The following is a 13,056-nucleotide window of genomic DNA, read 5'->3' as shown; positions in this document are numbered from 1 at the left end:
AGCGCCATTATGGCGTATCGACGTTATTTCGTAACGTCGGATTCTCACTTAATTGCTATTTCATCATATTGTTATTTATCTAGAGCAGATGTAAATTGCAATTCTAAAAACAATAATACTAAAGAAATAATAATTAAAATTATCTTATTTAATTTAATATTTATATATAATATTTATAATTATATATTATTATATTTAAAATTACATAATTTTTAAATAATAATTAATAAATATTAAATAGAATAATTTTTACTATTTAACTAATTTTTCATTATTTTTCAAATATTATTATTCTGGAAATGAAATTTTCCCTTCTGTTACCTTAAAATATCCAGCCCACTGTGTTCTTAATTAGCCGACAATTGCCTTGAATTGAAATAAACATGGTTTATTTGTCAACAAAAAAACAAAAACATGTTTGCTCAGTTCATGCAAACCTGAAAACATTTATGTAAGAGCAAGCGTTCTCACATAGTCAACGACAGCAAGTGACTCTCTTTTGCCCTTCACAAACGCTCCACACCTTGCAAGCGCCGGCACAAATAGCCACAACCCAGTAGAAACCACGAACGCCACCGTCAGCGGCAACGACACCGCCTTTGGCACCCGCCACCTCCCTCCCAGTTTCTTCTTGACCCCAATCTCCATAGTCAAACAAGCCCCATGTATGAGGAAGAAGCACAGAGAGTCCCACGATGGTTCCCACCGCTCCAGTGAATTTGGCTTCTCACGCTTGAAGCTATAGAACACAAGCTCATGCATCAGCCCCGACACCGCAAAGGTTGCCATGACAGCGGGTAATGGGGCCCACTTCCGCCCCACCACGTGGCTCGACACCCTCACCACGGGATCATATACGGTTGGGTGCAGCACACGGTTGACCATGATGTTCCACCTTCTCCCCCAGAAATCTTGCAGCGAGGTACTCAGATAAGGCTTGTCGAAATGAGGATCCAACTTTATGTGTAGAAGCTTGGTGACCGCCGCGGAAGCGAGTCCGAAAACAAGCTCCATTGAAACGTACATGTGGAGACTAATCAATAACAAAGTGAAGACTGGGTAGAAACTATCTTGCTTTTCGCCGTAGAGAGGAAGCAAACAAGCAGATAGAATAGCCATGAGACCTAATCGGTATCTCTGGCGGGTTTTGTTGTTGTGGGGATCCGGAATCGTTTGAGGGTTTGGATCTTTTAGGTGTTGGAATGTGATGGGGAAGGAAGCTAATATTAGAAAGTAAGGGAGAGAGAGGGGGGGATTGGAAGATAGAGGGCCTTTGTGGAAGGCAAAGAGGAGGAGCTTGAAGGTGGAAAGCCAGCCAAGGAGGAAAGTGGAGGGGGCTCCAAGGTGGGCGGAGGTGAGCCTGAGGGGGAGGAGGAAGAGGAGGACTATGGCTGGGAACAGAGCCACGAGCCTTGCTTTGCCGCCATTCGTGACTAGCTTCCCAACAGCGTGGCTGTAGCAAAATGAGGCTGCTGCTACCATCCATACCATGATGAAGTTGTTGACTTCTCCTTCTATCATGGTCGCTATTTCCTTTCTCCTTGGCTTATCAAAATAAATTCTGGCAGTTGAGCTGAGATACAACGTACCCGTCTATTATTGTTTTTTTGTCAGTGTAAATCGGTAACTTTCATTCATGAATAGGATCTATTAAATTCAAGAGGGCCAAATTATAGATATTTGGGGTGCATCGTCCTTCCAGAGGTTTTGAATATTCAACTGCATATGGTACAAAACTTTTAAGACATAGGTCTGACCAATTTAGTAGAATAAATTTTAAATAATGTAGGATGACTAAGTATTTTACTATTTTATAATAAGCTAAGGTTTAAATAGTAGAAATAAGCAAGTCTCACAAAAATAGTAGAAATAAAAAAATTTTGTGAAATTAATATAAATAAAAAAAATTTAATAATAATATATTAATTTTAAAATAAATAACATATTTTTATCTAAAAAAATCCTTTGGATAAAAAACTTTGTATTTTTTATATTTTGTTTTTTGTCTGTTTAGTTTTATTATTATTCCTGTTCCTCTTTATTTTTTTCTTTTTAAGAAGAACAAAACAAAGATAAATAAAAGAGTATAACAGACAAAAAAATAAAAATGTAACAATTTCTAAAAAAATATAAAAATTTTGAAAAAGTACACAAAAAATTGGATAAAATATAAAAATTTTGAGATTTTTCCATTGAGGGAAAAGAATGAGACTGATCTTTTGAATATATTCTTTTGGATACTTTGTTGTGAGCTTGATTAAACAATTACTTGTTTATCAAATACTACTCTAAATTATATATATATAGTTTTTATTATTAGAAAATCAATATTTTTTAAATTAATAATTAGCCAATAAAATATAGTAAATAAACAACAACACCAAAATTTTATAAAATAAAAGTGCGAATTGTAATGACAAAAAGAAATCTCGAATAATTAGTAGTTGTAAACGTCGTACATTAACTAGTGCTTTGCTTTAATATAAGATCATTAAAATACATAACGTATGCATTCGATTCACGTTTTTGTCACTGAATTTAGATCCTCTGAAATTTAGATTTTACTTTAAAGGATAAAGTAAAATCTCTCACCATTAAATATTATTTTTTATATTTTTTTTGGTCCTACTTATAAAATAAATGATAATAAATCATATTTTATCCTCTAAAATAAAATTCAAAATTTAGAGAATCCAAATCTTTTATCACTACAAAGAAACAAGGGTGGTGACTAAGATGGTCACGCCCCCTAGATATTTTTTAACACAATTCTGCTAGCTAACATGCGCAACTCACTACAGTTAACTAGTATTTTGTTTAACTAATTTGGGTTGGTCGAGTAGTCAATTTACTCGTTCGCTTAAGTAAGTGTCGGGAGTTCGAATCCTGCCTTGTGCATGCAGCAATTTATTGGCCAGCGGCAGACTCTTAAATGAAGTTCAGATCCGCGACGAATTAGTCCTTAACCTGTCGAGTTGAAGGATACCGTTTGGGTAAACAAAAAAAAAACTAGTATTTTGTTTTAAAGAACATAAATTTAAATTATCATAAAAAATATTTAAAATTTAATAAAAAAATTTAAAATTAAATAATAATAAATATTTAAAATTATTGTAAAATTATTATAGACGTTTTAAAAATTTATTTTATGAAAAGAGCTTTGAAGCTCTGTGCATGATGAAAGTAAGAAAGAGAAACGGAAAGAAAATGAGAGAGAGCAAGAAGATGAGTGAAATCAGAGAGAAAGAGTTAGTGACTTTTGATTAGTATGTAAATGGCAAAAATCACTTAATAAGATATCGTTACAGCTACATATACAATTACCATAACAAACTACATAAGCTAACAACGACTACACTTTATTAATGTTTAACTGCTTATAACAACCTATGCTAATTAAATTAACTCTACTACTAACTATCCTAAACAGTCAGGTGATATCCTCCTTTAAGCTGGGAGTATAGAAATTTAAAAGTCCCAGGCGCTGGACAGTTTTAATTGGCAGCAACTTCACCACCCATTCTTGGGCTTTATCCTTAAACAAATGTTAGTCCACCTCCAAATGTTTCATCTTCTCATAAAAAATAGAGTTTGCGATTATGTGTAAAGTAGACTGATTGTCGCAGAAGAGAGTAAAAGGTGTTTTGTGTTCCACCTGAAGTTCCTTAAGAAGATACATTAATCACTATCCTTCTCTGGTTGCTTGGCTCATTGCTCGATGTCCGGATTCAGATGAAGAACATAAGACTGTATAGTTTGTTTCCTACTGCGCTAGCACACCAAAATCTCGTCCAAGAAGAAACAATAATCTGTCACATATCTTCTTGTGTCTGGGCATGTAGCCCAGTCTAAGTCAACATAGTCCTTAAGCTTCAAAGCATTATCTTTGGAAAAGAATAAGCCATAGCTAGGATCACTCTTCAAGTACCTAAGAATATGATAACCTGCTTAGAAGTGTTGATCAGTAGGGCAATCCAAAAATTGGATTAGACATCTAACGGCAAAAGAGATGTCAAGTCGAGTGTTAGTGAGATATAACAACCTCCCAACCGATTGTCTATACCTCAAGGAATCATTTAATTTGGTGCCTTAATTTTTGGAAAAGGCTGTCGAGTGTTGCATGGGTGTGCTTGCCAGCTTGACTCCCAACGTGCCAAACTCTTCCAAAAGATCCAGAGTATATTTGCGTTGGCAAATGGCTAGTCTCTTCGAATTGTGAGCAAATTCCATCCTTAAAAAGTTCTTCAATCGTCCGATATCTTTAGTTTTGAATTTTGCATCCAAGACTCTCTTGACACTGCTAATTTCATCCATATCATTTTCAGAGAGAATGAGATCATCCACGTATACATACCAAGATGGTTGTGAATCCCTTGGTTGTGGTTTTAGTGAACAAAGAGCAATCGTGCTTCAATTGAATGAAGCCTTCCTGGTGTAACACTCCACTAAGCTTTAAATTCCACATTCTACTCACTTGTTTTAAATCATATAAGAATTGCTCCAGCTTGCAAACCTTTTTTTTATGGAGCATTGAGACTTGGAGGTGCCTACATGTAGACTTCTTTAGGCAAGTCACCTTGTAAAAATGCCATGTTAACATCGAGTTGATGCAGAAACCAATTCCTATTAGTCGTAACAGCCAGCAACATGCGCAGGGTGGTCATTCTTACCACCACTTAAAAGTGTCAAGAAAGTTGAATCCAGGTCTTTGAGTGTAACCTTGTACAACCAATCGAGCTTTATGGCATCAATCATACCATTTGAGTTATACTTAGTCTTGAATACCCACTTGCACCCAATTGACCTCTTCCTAGTTGGTAGATCGATCAGATTCCAAGTGTCATTGTTCTCAAGTGCCAATAACTCTTCTTGAATGGTTTTTCTCCAACATTCGTGCATTACAGCCTCTTGATAGGATTTGGGTTCAGGGTTGAAAGATAGATGTATTACAAAATTGTGATTTTGTAAAAAAGCACCATATTCTATTGTCTCAGAGAGTGGATACCTCTGTGTGGTTGGTACTTGAGCTTTAGTGAAGGTGGTAGACATTAACATGCAGTGGTAGTCACGTAAATAAGAAGGTAGTCTCCTTTCTTTAGTGGTTTTCCTTAGTGCTATCTGTGTATTTTGTGCAATGTCATGACTGTGTGTTCTCTGAGTGCTTTAGTAGGTTCCGTTTGGTTTGTGTATATACTAAGACATAGACATTCAGACATAGACACTTGAAACATAGACATAAAATATTTGTGTTTATGTATGATGTTTGGATATAATAGACATGACATTAGTATAATGTCTAATATTATGTTTGGTTAATAAAACACAAAAACACTACATAATTAAAATGATTATTTTACCCTCATAATTTAAATTGAAAATTTAATAATTTTAAAGAAAAAAAAGGGGACCAGAGAGGCAGAGACCCCAAATTGATTCGAGGGTTTCTCCCTCTCACACCAAGCCCCCAAAAATTTCTCTTTTTCCTAGTTGGCCTCATCCTCCTCCTCCTTCTTCTTCTTTGTCTTCGTCTTAATTGTTGCAAGTGTGTTTGCAGGTTCAGTTAACCAGAGAGTGTTCACGGAACATTGCTCATCAATGAAAAGTGCCGTGTATTGAATTAGCGTTGAAGAAGAAGCTAATGCCAAGAAGCGTCTCCTCCATGTTTAGTAGGTATCTACCATACATATTCCTAATATTTACAACTTAAACTATATCTCTTACTGGAAACTGCATGTGTTATAGAAGTGTGGATTAAGAACTAAAAGAATAGTAATTGGAAAGATGAAAATAAGCCATGTTCTTCCATCGATTTGGGATTAAAAAGACCATATATATTCATATCAATGTTTCTTGGTTACTTTGTACAGAGCATATGATGATTTCTTAGAGAATGGAAGTGAATTAGTTATAAAGGTAATAATTTCACATTGGTTCTCATAGTTGATTCATTATAATTGTATGTTTTTGGAACTTGTTCTATATATTTTAGCCATTTTACATATATGCATTCAATGTGTTTGATAATTTGTTTGTGTGGACAATGAATATGCTTACTTTGGATCTGTTTTAACGACTTTTGTTACAGTGTATGTTTCAATCTGATTATTTTTTGTATTTTTTTTTTCAATATTTTCAAGCAAATGAAACTTTTTTGGAATATACATTGACCAAATGTGATGGTAAAAACTAGAAATTAAAGACTAATAAAACTTCAATAATCTTTTTAAATTCAGCGATTTCATAATCTTTACAGTAAAAATATTGCTTTATCTTTATATATAAAGTACTAAAGAGAATCAAACTTTATCTTTTTCTTTTGTTATTGGATTCTTTAGTTATCAACATCTCAACTTATCTCCATGCCTTCTTTGTCTTTTTTCTAAACTATGTGAACGAATCTAATGTGAAAATTTTCTTTCTTCATTCACAGTAAAACTAGGAAAAGTGCACCTTAGTCTTAGTCCCCCTTTAACTAAAGTTCAAAGGAGGTTGTTTGCTTTTTCCAATTTGGAGGACTTGAGTCAAATTATTTTATTCTCATATTACATTTATCCCATTTCAAATAAGCATGACTCCAAGAATGCATAAGGAGAAAGCTTGGAAGAAAAAACAAAGAATAAAGCTACAAGAGGAGAGGACGAAGTGGTATAGTTTGCTAAAAGAATTAAAATTTGTATTTTTCTGGAGGAGGAAGCTTATAAGCTAAGTGGTATGCGAAATTGTTACTCTGAGGTTGTAAAATTTGTTGTTCGTTCTCTCCCTGGCAATGGCGCCAACAACTGGTGCACAATACCATGGTCCAAATATAACTTCACAACTTTGCACAACTAACCAGCAAGTGCACTGGGTCGTCCAAGTAATAAAACCTTACGTGAGTAAGGGTCGATCCCACGGAGATTATTGGTATGAAGCAAGCTATGGTCATCTTGTAAATCTCAATCAGGCGGATATTAAATGGTTATGGAGTTTTCGAATAATAATAATAAATAAACAGAAAATAAAGATAAAGATACTTATATATATCATAGGTGAGAATTTCAGATAAGCGTATAGAGATGCTTTCATTCCTCTGAACTTCTGCTTTCCTGTTGTCTTCATCCAATCAGTCTTACTCCTTTCCATGGCAAGCTTTATGTAGGGCATCACCGTTGTCAATGGCTACATCCCATCCTCTCTGTGAAAATGGTCCAAATGCTCTGTCACGGCACGGCTAATCATCTGGAGGTTCTCAATCATACTGGAATAGGATTCACCCTCCTTTTGCGTCTGTCACTACGCCCAGCACTCGCGAGTTTGAAGTTCGTCACAACCATCCCTTCCTAGATCCTACTCGGAATACCACAGACAAGGTTTAGACTTTCCGGATCTCAGGAATGGCCATCCATGGGTTCTAACTTATACCACGAAGATTCTAATATCTCGGACTCGGTCCTCTGTATTAGATATCTAAGAGATATTCATTCTAGCTTGTTTGCATGTAGAACGGAAGTGTTTGTCAGGCACGCGTTCATAAGTGAGAATGATGATGAGCGTCACATAATCATCACATTCATCATGTTCTTGGGAACGAATGGATATCTTAGAAGCGGAATAAGTTGAATTGAATAGAAAAACAGTAGTACTTTGCATTAAATCATGAGGAACAGCAGAGCTCCACACCTTAATCTATGGTGTGTAGAAACTCTACCGTTGAAAATACATAAGTGATGAAGGTCCAGGCATGGCCGAATGGCCAGCCCCCGACGTGATCAAAGGATCAAAAGATAATCCAAAGATGATTCCAAAGATGTACAAAAGATGTAAATACAATAGTAAAAAGTCCTATTTATACTAAACTAGTTACTAGGGTTTACAGAAGTAAGTAATTGATGCATAAATCCACTTCCGGGGCCCACTTGGTGTGTGCTTGGGCTGAGCTTGAAGTTTACACGTGCAGAGGCTTCTTCTGGAGTTAAACGCCAAGTTGTAACGTGTTTTTGGCGTTCAACTCTGGTTCGTGATGTGTTTCTGGCGTTTAACTCCAGACTGCAGCGTAGAACTGGCGTTCAACGCCCTTTTTGCGTCATTTAAACTCAGGGAAAGTATGAACTATTATATATTTCTGGAAAGCTCTGGACGTCTACTTTCCAACACAATTGAAAGCGCGCCATTTGAAGTTCTGTAGCTCCAGAAAATCCACTTTGAGTGTAGGGAGATCAGAATCCAACAGCATCAGCAGTCCTTCTTTAACCTCTGAATCTGATTTTTGCTCAAGTCCCTCAATTTCAGCCAGAAAATACCTGAAATCACAGAAAAACACACAAACTCATAGTAAAGTCCAGAAATGTGAATTTAACATAAAAACTAATAAAAACATCCCTAAAAGTAACTAGATCCTACTAAAAACATACTAAAAACAATGCCAAAAAGCGTATAAATTATCCGCTCATCACAACACAAAACTTAAATTGTTGCTTGTCCCCAAGCAACTGAAAATCAAATAGGATAAAAAGAAGAGAATATACTATAAATTCCAAACTATCAATGAAACATAGCTCCAATCAGATGAGCGGGACTTGTAGCTTTTTGCCTCTTGAATAGTTTTGGCATCTCACTTTATCCATTGAAGTTCAGAATGATTGGCATCTATAGGAACTCAGAGTTCAGATAGTGTTATTGATTCTCCTAGTTTAGTATGTTGATTCTTGAACACAACTACTTTATGAGTCTTGGCCATGGCCCTAAGCACTTTGTTTTCCAGTATTACCACCGGATACATAAATGCCACAGACACATAATTGGGTGAACCTTTTCAGATTGTGACTCAGCTTTGCTAAAGTCCCCAATTAGAGGTGTCCAAGGTTCTTAAGCACACTCTTCTTTTGCTTTGGACCTTGACTTTAACCGCTCAGTCTCAAGTTTTTACTTGACACCTTCACGCCACAAGCACATGGTTAGGGACAGCTTGGTTTAGCCGCTTAGGCCAGGATTTTATTCCTTTAGGCCCTCCTATCCATTGATGCTTAAAGCCTTGGGATCCTTTTTATTTACCCTTGCCTTTTGGTTTTAAGGGTTATTGGCTTTTTGCTCTTGCCTTTTGGTTTTAATAGCTTTTGGCTTTTTCTGCTTGCCTTTTTTCTTTTTCTTCTATATTTTTTTTCACTATTTTCTATTTTTTTCTGCAAGCTTTTGTATTCACTGCTTTTTCTTGCTTCAAGAATCATTTTTATAATTTTTCAGATTATCAAATAACATGTCTCCTTGTCATCATTCTTTCAAGAGCCAACATATTTAACATTCTTAAACATCAAATTCAAAAGACATATGCACTGTTCAAGCATTCATTCAGAAAATAAAAAGTGTTGTCACCACATCAAAATAATTAAACTAAGTTCAAGGATAAATTCGAAACTCATGTACTTCTTGTTCTTTTGAATTAAAACATTTTTCATTTAAGAGAGGTGATGGATTCATATTCACTACTTTAAGGCATAGACACTTAAATACTAATGATCATATAGTGAAGACACAAACATAGATAAGCACTTAACATAAGAAAATGAAAAACAGAGAATGTAAGAACAAGGAATGAGTCCACCTTAGTGATGGTGGCGTTTTCTTCTTGAGGAACCAATGATGTCCTTGAGCTCTTCTATGTCTCTTCCTTGTCTTTGTTGCTCCTCCCTCATTGCTCTTTGATCTTCTCTAATTTCATGGAGGATGTGGAGTGCTTTTGGTGCTCCTATCCTTAGTTGCTCCCAATAATTATGTGGAGGAAAATATATCCCCTGAGGTATCTCAGGGATCTCTTGATTTGCAGTCAAATGTTCTACCACTGAGCTATAGACCCTTGATGGAAGCTTTTGTCTTCCCTTTCCTCTTTCTAGAGGTTTCTCTGGCCTTAGGTGCCATCAATGGTTATGGAAAAACAAAAAAGAACTATGCTTTTACCACACCAAACTTAGAATGTTGCTCGCCCTCGAGCAAAAGAAGAAAGAATAGAAGAAGAAGAAATGGATGTGAGTCGTGAAGGGGTGATGGGGAAGAGAGATATAGGATTATGAGGAGGGAAGGTGAGTGGAGGTATGTGGGGATTCTGTGGGGTCCACAGATCCTGAGGTGTCAAGGATTTACATCCCTGCACCAATTAGGCATGTAAAATGCCTTTGCATGCATTTCTGGCGTTTAAACGCCGAAGTGATGCTTGTTCTGGGCATTCGACGCCCATATGCAGCATATTTTTGGCGTTGAACGCCAGCTCCATGCTTGTTTCTGGCATTCAGCGCCAGCTCCATGCTCTGTTCTGGCGTTGAACGCCGGCCAGATGCTCCTTACTGGCGTTTAAATGCCAATAAGTCCTTCCTCCAGGGTGTGATTTTTTTTCTGCTATTTTTGATTCTGTTTTTAATTTTTTGATTTATTTTGTGACTCCACATGATCATGAACCTAATAAAACATGGAAGAACAATAAAAATAAAAATAAAATTAGATAAATAAAAATTGGGTTGTCTCCCAACAAGTGCTTCTTTAATGTCAATAGCTTGACAGAGGGCTCTCATGGAGCCTCACAGATGTTCAGAGCATTGTTGAGTCTTCCCAACACCAAACTTAGAGTTTGATTGTGGGGGCTCTGTATGACTCTATTTTGAGAGAAGCTTACTGTGCCTCTTTTCCATGTTTACAGAAGGATGACTTGAGCTTTAAACACAAGGGAGTCCTCATTCAATTGAATGACTAGTTCACCTCTGTCAACATCAATCATAGATCTTGCTGTGGCTAGGAAGGGTCTTCCAAGGATGATGGATTCATCCTCATCCTTCCCAGTATCTAGGATTATGAAATCAGCAGGGATGTAAAGGCCTTCAACCTTTACTAACATGTCCTCTACTTGTCCATAAGCCTATTTTCTGGAATTGTCTACCATCTCTAATGAGATTCTAGCAGCTTGTACCTCAAAGATTCTCAGTTTTTCCATTACAAAGAGTGGCATGAGGTTTATTCCTGACCCCAGGTCACATAGAGCCTTCTCAAAGGTCATAGTGCCTATGGTACAAGGTATTAGGAACTTTTCAGGATCCTATTTCTTCTGAGGCAGTTTCAGTTGATCCAATGCATTTAGTTCATTGGTGAACAGGGGAGGTTCATCTCCCCAAGTCTCATTACCAAATAAATTGGCATTTAGCTTCATGATTGCACCAAGGAACTTGGCAACTTGCTCTTCAGTAACATCCTCATTCTCTTCAGAAGAAGAGTACTCATCAGAGCTCATGAAGGGCATAAGGAGGTTCAATGGAATCTCTATGGTCTCTAAATGAGCCTCAGATTCCTTTGGTTCCTCAAAGGGAAACTCCTTGTTGATCACTGGACGTCCCAGGAGGTCTTCCTCCTTGGGATTCACGTCCTCCCCTTCCTCCTTGGATTCGGCCATGATGGTTATATCAATGGCCTTACACTCTCTCTTTGGATTCTCTTCTGTATTGCTTGGGAGAGTACTAGGAGGAGTCTCAGTGATTTTCTTACTCAGATGGCCCACTTGTGCCTCCAAATTTCTAATGGAGGACCTTGTTTTATTCATAAAACTCAGAGTGGCCTTAGATAAATCAGAGACTAAATTTGCTAAGCTAGATGGATTCTGCTCAGAATTCTCTGTCTGTTGCTGAGTGGATGATGAAAAAGGTTTACTATTGTTAAACCTGTTTCTTCCACCATTATTAAAGCCTTGTTGAGGCTTTTGTTGATCCTTCCATGAGAAATTTTGGTGATTTCTCCATGAGGGGTTATAGGTGTTTCCATAAGATTCACCAATGTAATTTACCTCTGCAATTGCAGGGTTCTCAGGATCATAAGCTTCTTCTTCAGAAGATGCCTCTTGAGTACTGTTGGATGCAGCTTGCATTCCATTCAAACTCTGAGAAATCATATTGACCTGCCAATAGTTTGTTCTGAGCCAATATGGCATTCATAGTATCAATTTCAAGAACTTCCTTCTTCTGAGGCGTACCATTACTCACAGGATTCCTCTTAGAAGTGTACATAAACTGGTTGTTAGCAACCATGTCAATAAGTTCTTGAGCTTCTGCAGGCGTTTTCTTTAGGTGAATGGATCCACCTGCAGAAGTATCCAATGACATCTTAGCTAATTCAGACAGACCATCATAGAATATATCCAGGATGGTCCATTCTGAAAGCATGTCAGAAGGACACTTTTTGGTCAGTTGCTTGTATCTCTCCCAAGCTTCATAGAGGGATTCACCTTCTTTCTGTCTGAAGGTTTGAACATCCACTCTAAGCTTACTAAGCTTTTGAGGAGGAAAGAACTTGGCTAAGAAAGTCGTGACCAGCTTATCCCAAGAGTTCAGGCTATCTTTAGGTTGAGAGTCCAACCATATTCTAGCTCTGTCTCTTACAGCAAATGGGAAAAGCATAAGCCTGTAGACCTCGGGATCAACCCCATCGGTCTTAACAGTATCACAGATCTGCAAGAATTCAGTTAAGAACTGAAAAGGATCTTCAGATGGAAGTCCATGAAACTTGCAGTTCTGCTGCATCAGAGAAACTAATTGAGGTTTCAGCTCAAAATTGTTTGCTCCAATGGTAGGGATGGAGATGCTTCTTCCATGTGAATTGGAATTTGGTGCAGTAAAGTCACCAAGCATCTTCCTTGCATTATTATTATTTTCGGCTGCCATCTCCTCTTCCTTTTCAAAAATTTCTGTAAGGTTGTCTCTGGATTGCTGTATTTTAACTTCTCTTAGTTTCCTTTTTAGAGTCCTTTCAGGTTCAGGGTCTACTTCAACAAGAATGTTCTTGTCCTTGCTCCTGCTCATATGAAAAAGAAGGGAACAAAAAAATAATAATAGGGATCCTTTTTACCACAGTATAGCGGTTCCCTTGTTGTTAGTAGAAGAAGAAAGGGAATAAGAGTGAAGAAGAATAGATAATCCAAACACAAGGGTGAGGATAGGAGCAGTGATTTGAGATGAAGAGAAGTGTTAGTAAATGAATAAATAAATAGAATAAGATGAGAGAGAGAAGTTTTCGAAAATAATTTTTGAAAAAGAGTTAGTGATTTTCGAA

The 13,056-nt window shown here is 36.9% G+C and overlaps 1 protein-coding gene and 1 non-coding gene across 2 annotated transcripts; one reads left to right on the top strand and one right to left on the bottom strand.

Annotated features, from left to right (window-relative positions):
* Positions 1 to 344: 344 nt before the first annotated feature.
* On the bottom strand, positions 345 to 1,682 carry LOC112722842 (acyl-CoA--sterol O-acyltransferase 1). The gene has a single exon (XM_025774020.3). It carries the CDS (start codon positions 1,519 to 1,521, stop codon positions 448 to 450), a length of 1,074 nt encoding a protein of 357 aa, XP_025629805.1. The 5' UTR covers positions 1,522 to 1,682; the 3' UTR covers positions 345 to 447.
* A 10,482-nt stretch (positions 1,683 to 12,164) lies between these two features.
* On the top strand, positions 12,165 to 12,272 carry LOC112724485 (small nucleolar RNA R71). The gene has a single exon (XR_003163646.1). It is a non-coding gene; the product is annotated as a small nucleolar RNA R71 (small nucleolar RNA).
* Positions 12,273 to 13,056: the final 784 nt, after the last annotated feature.

The sequence above is a fragment of the Arachis hypogaea genome, chromosome 11, assembly GCF_003086295.3.
Source record: "Arachis hypogaea cultivar Tifrunner chromosome 11, arahy.Tifrunner.gnm2.J5K5, whole genome shotgun sequence".
Classification (NCBI taxonomy): domain Eukaryota; kingdom Viridiplantae; phylum Streptophyta; class Magnoliopsida; order Fabales; family Fabaceae; genus Arachis; species Arachis hypogaea.
The sequence above is the reverse complement of the archived record's forward strand: the minus strand, read 5'-3'. Positions and strand labels throughout refer to the sequence as shown.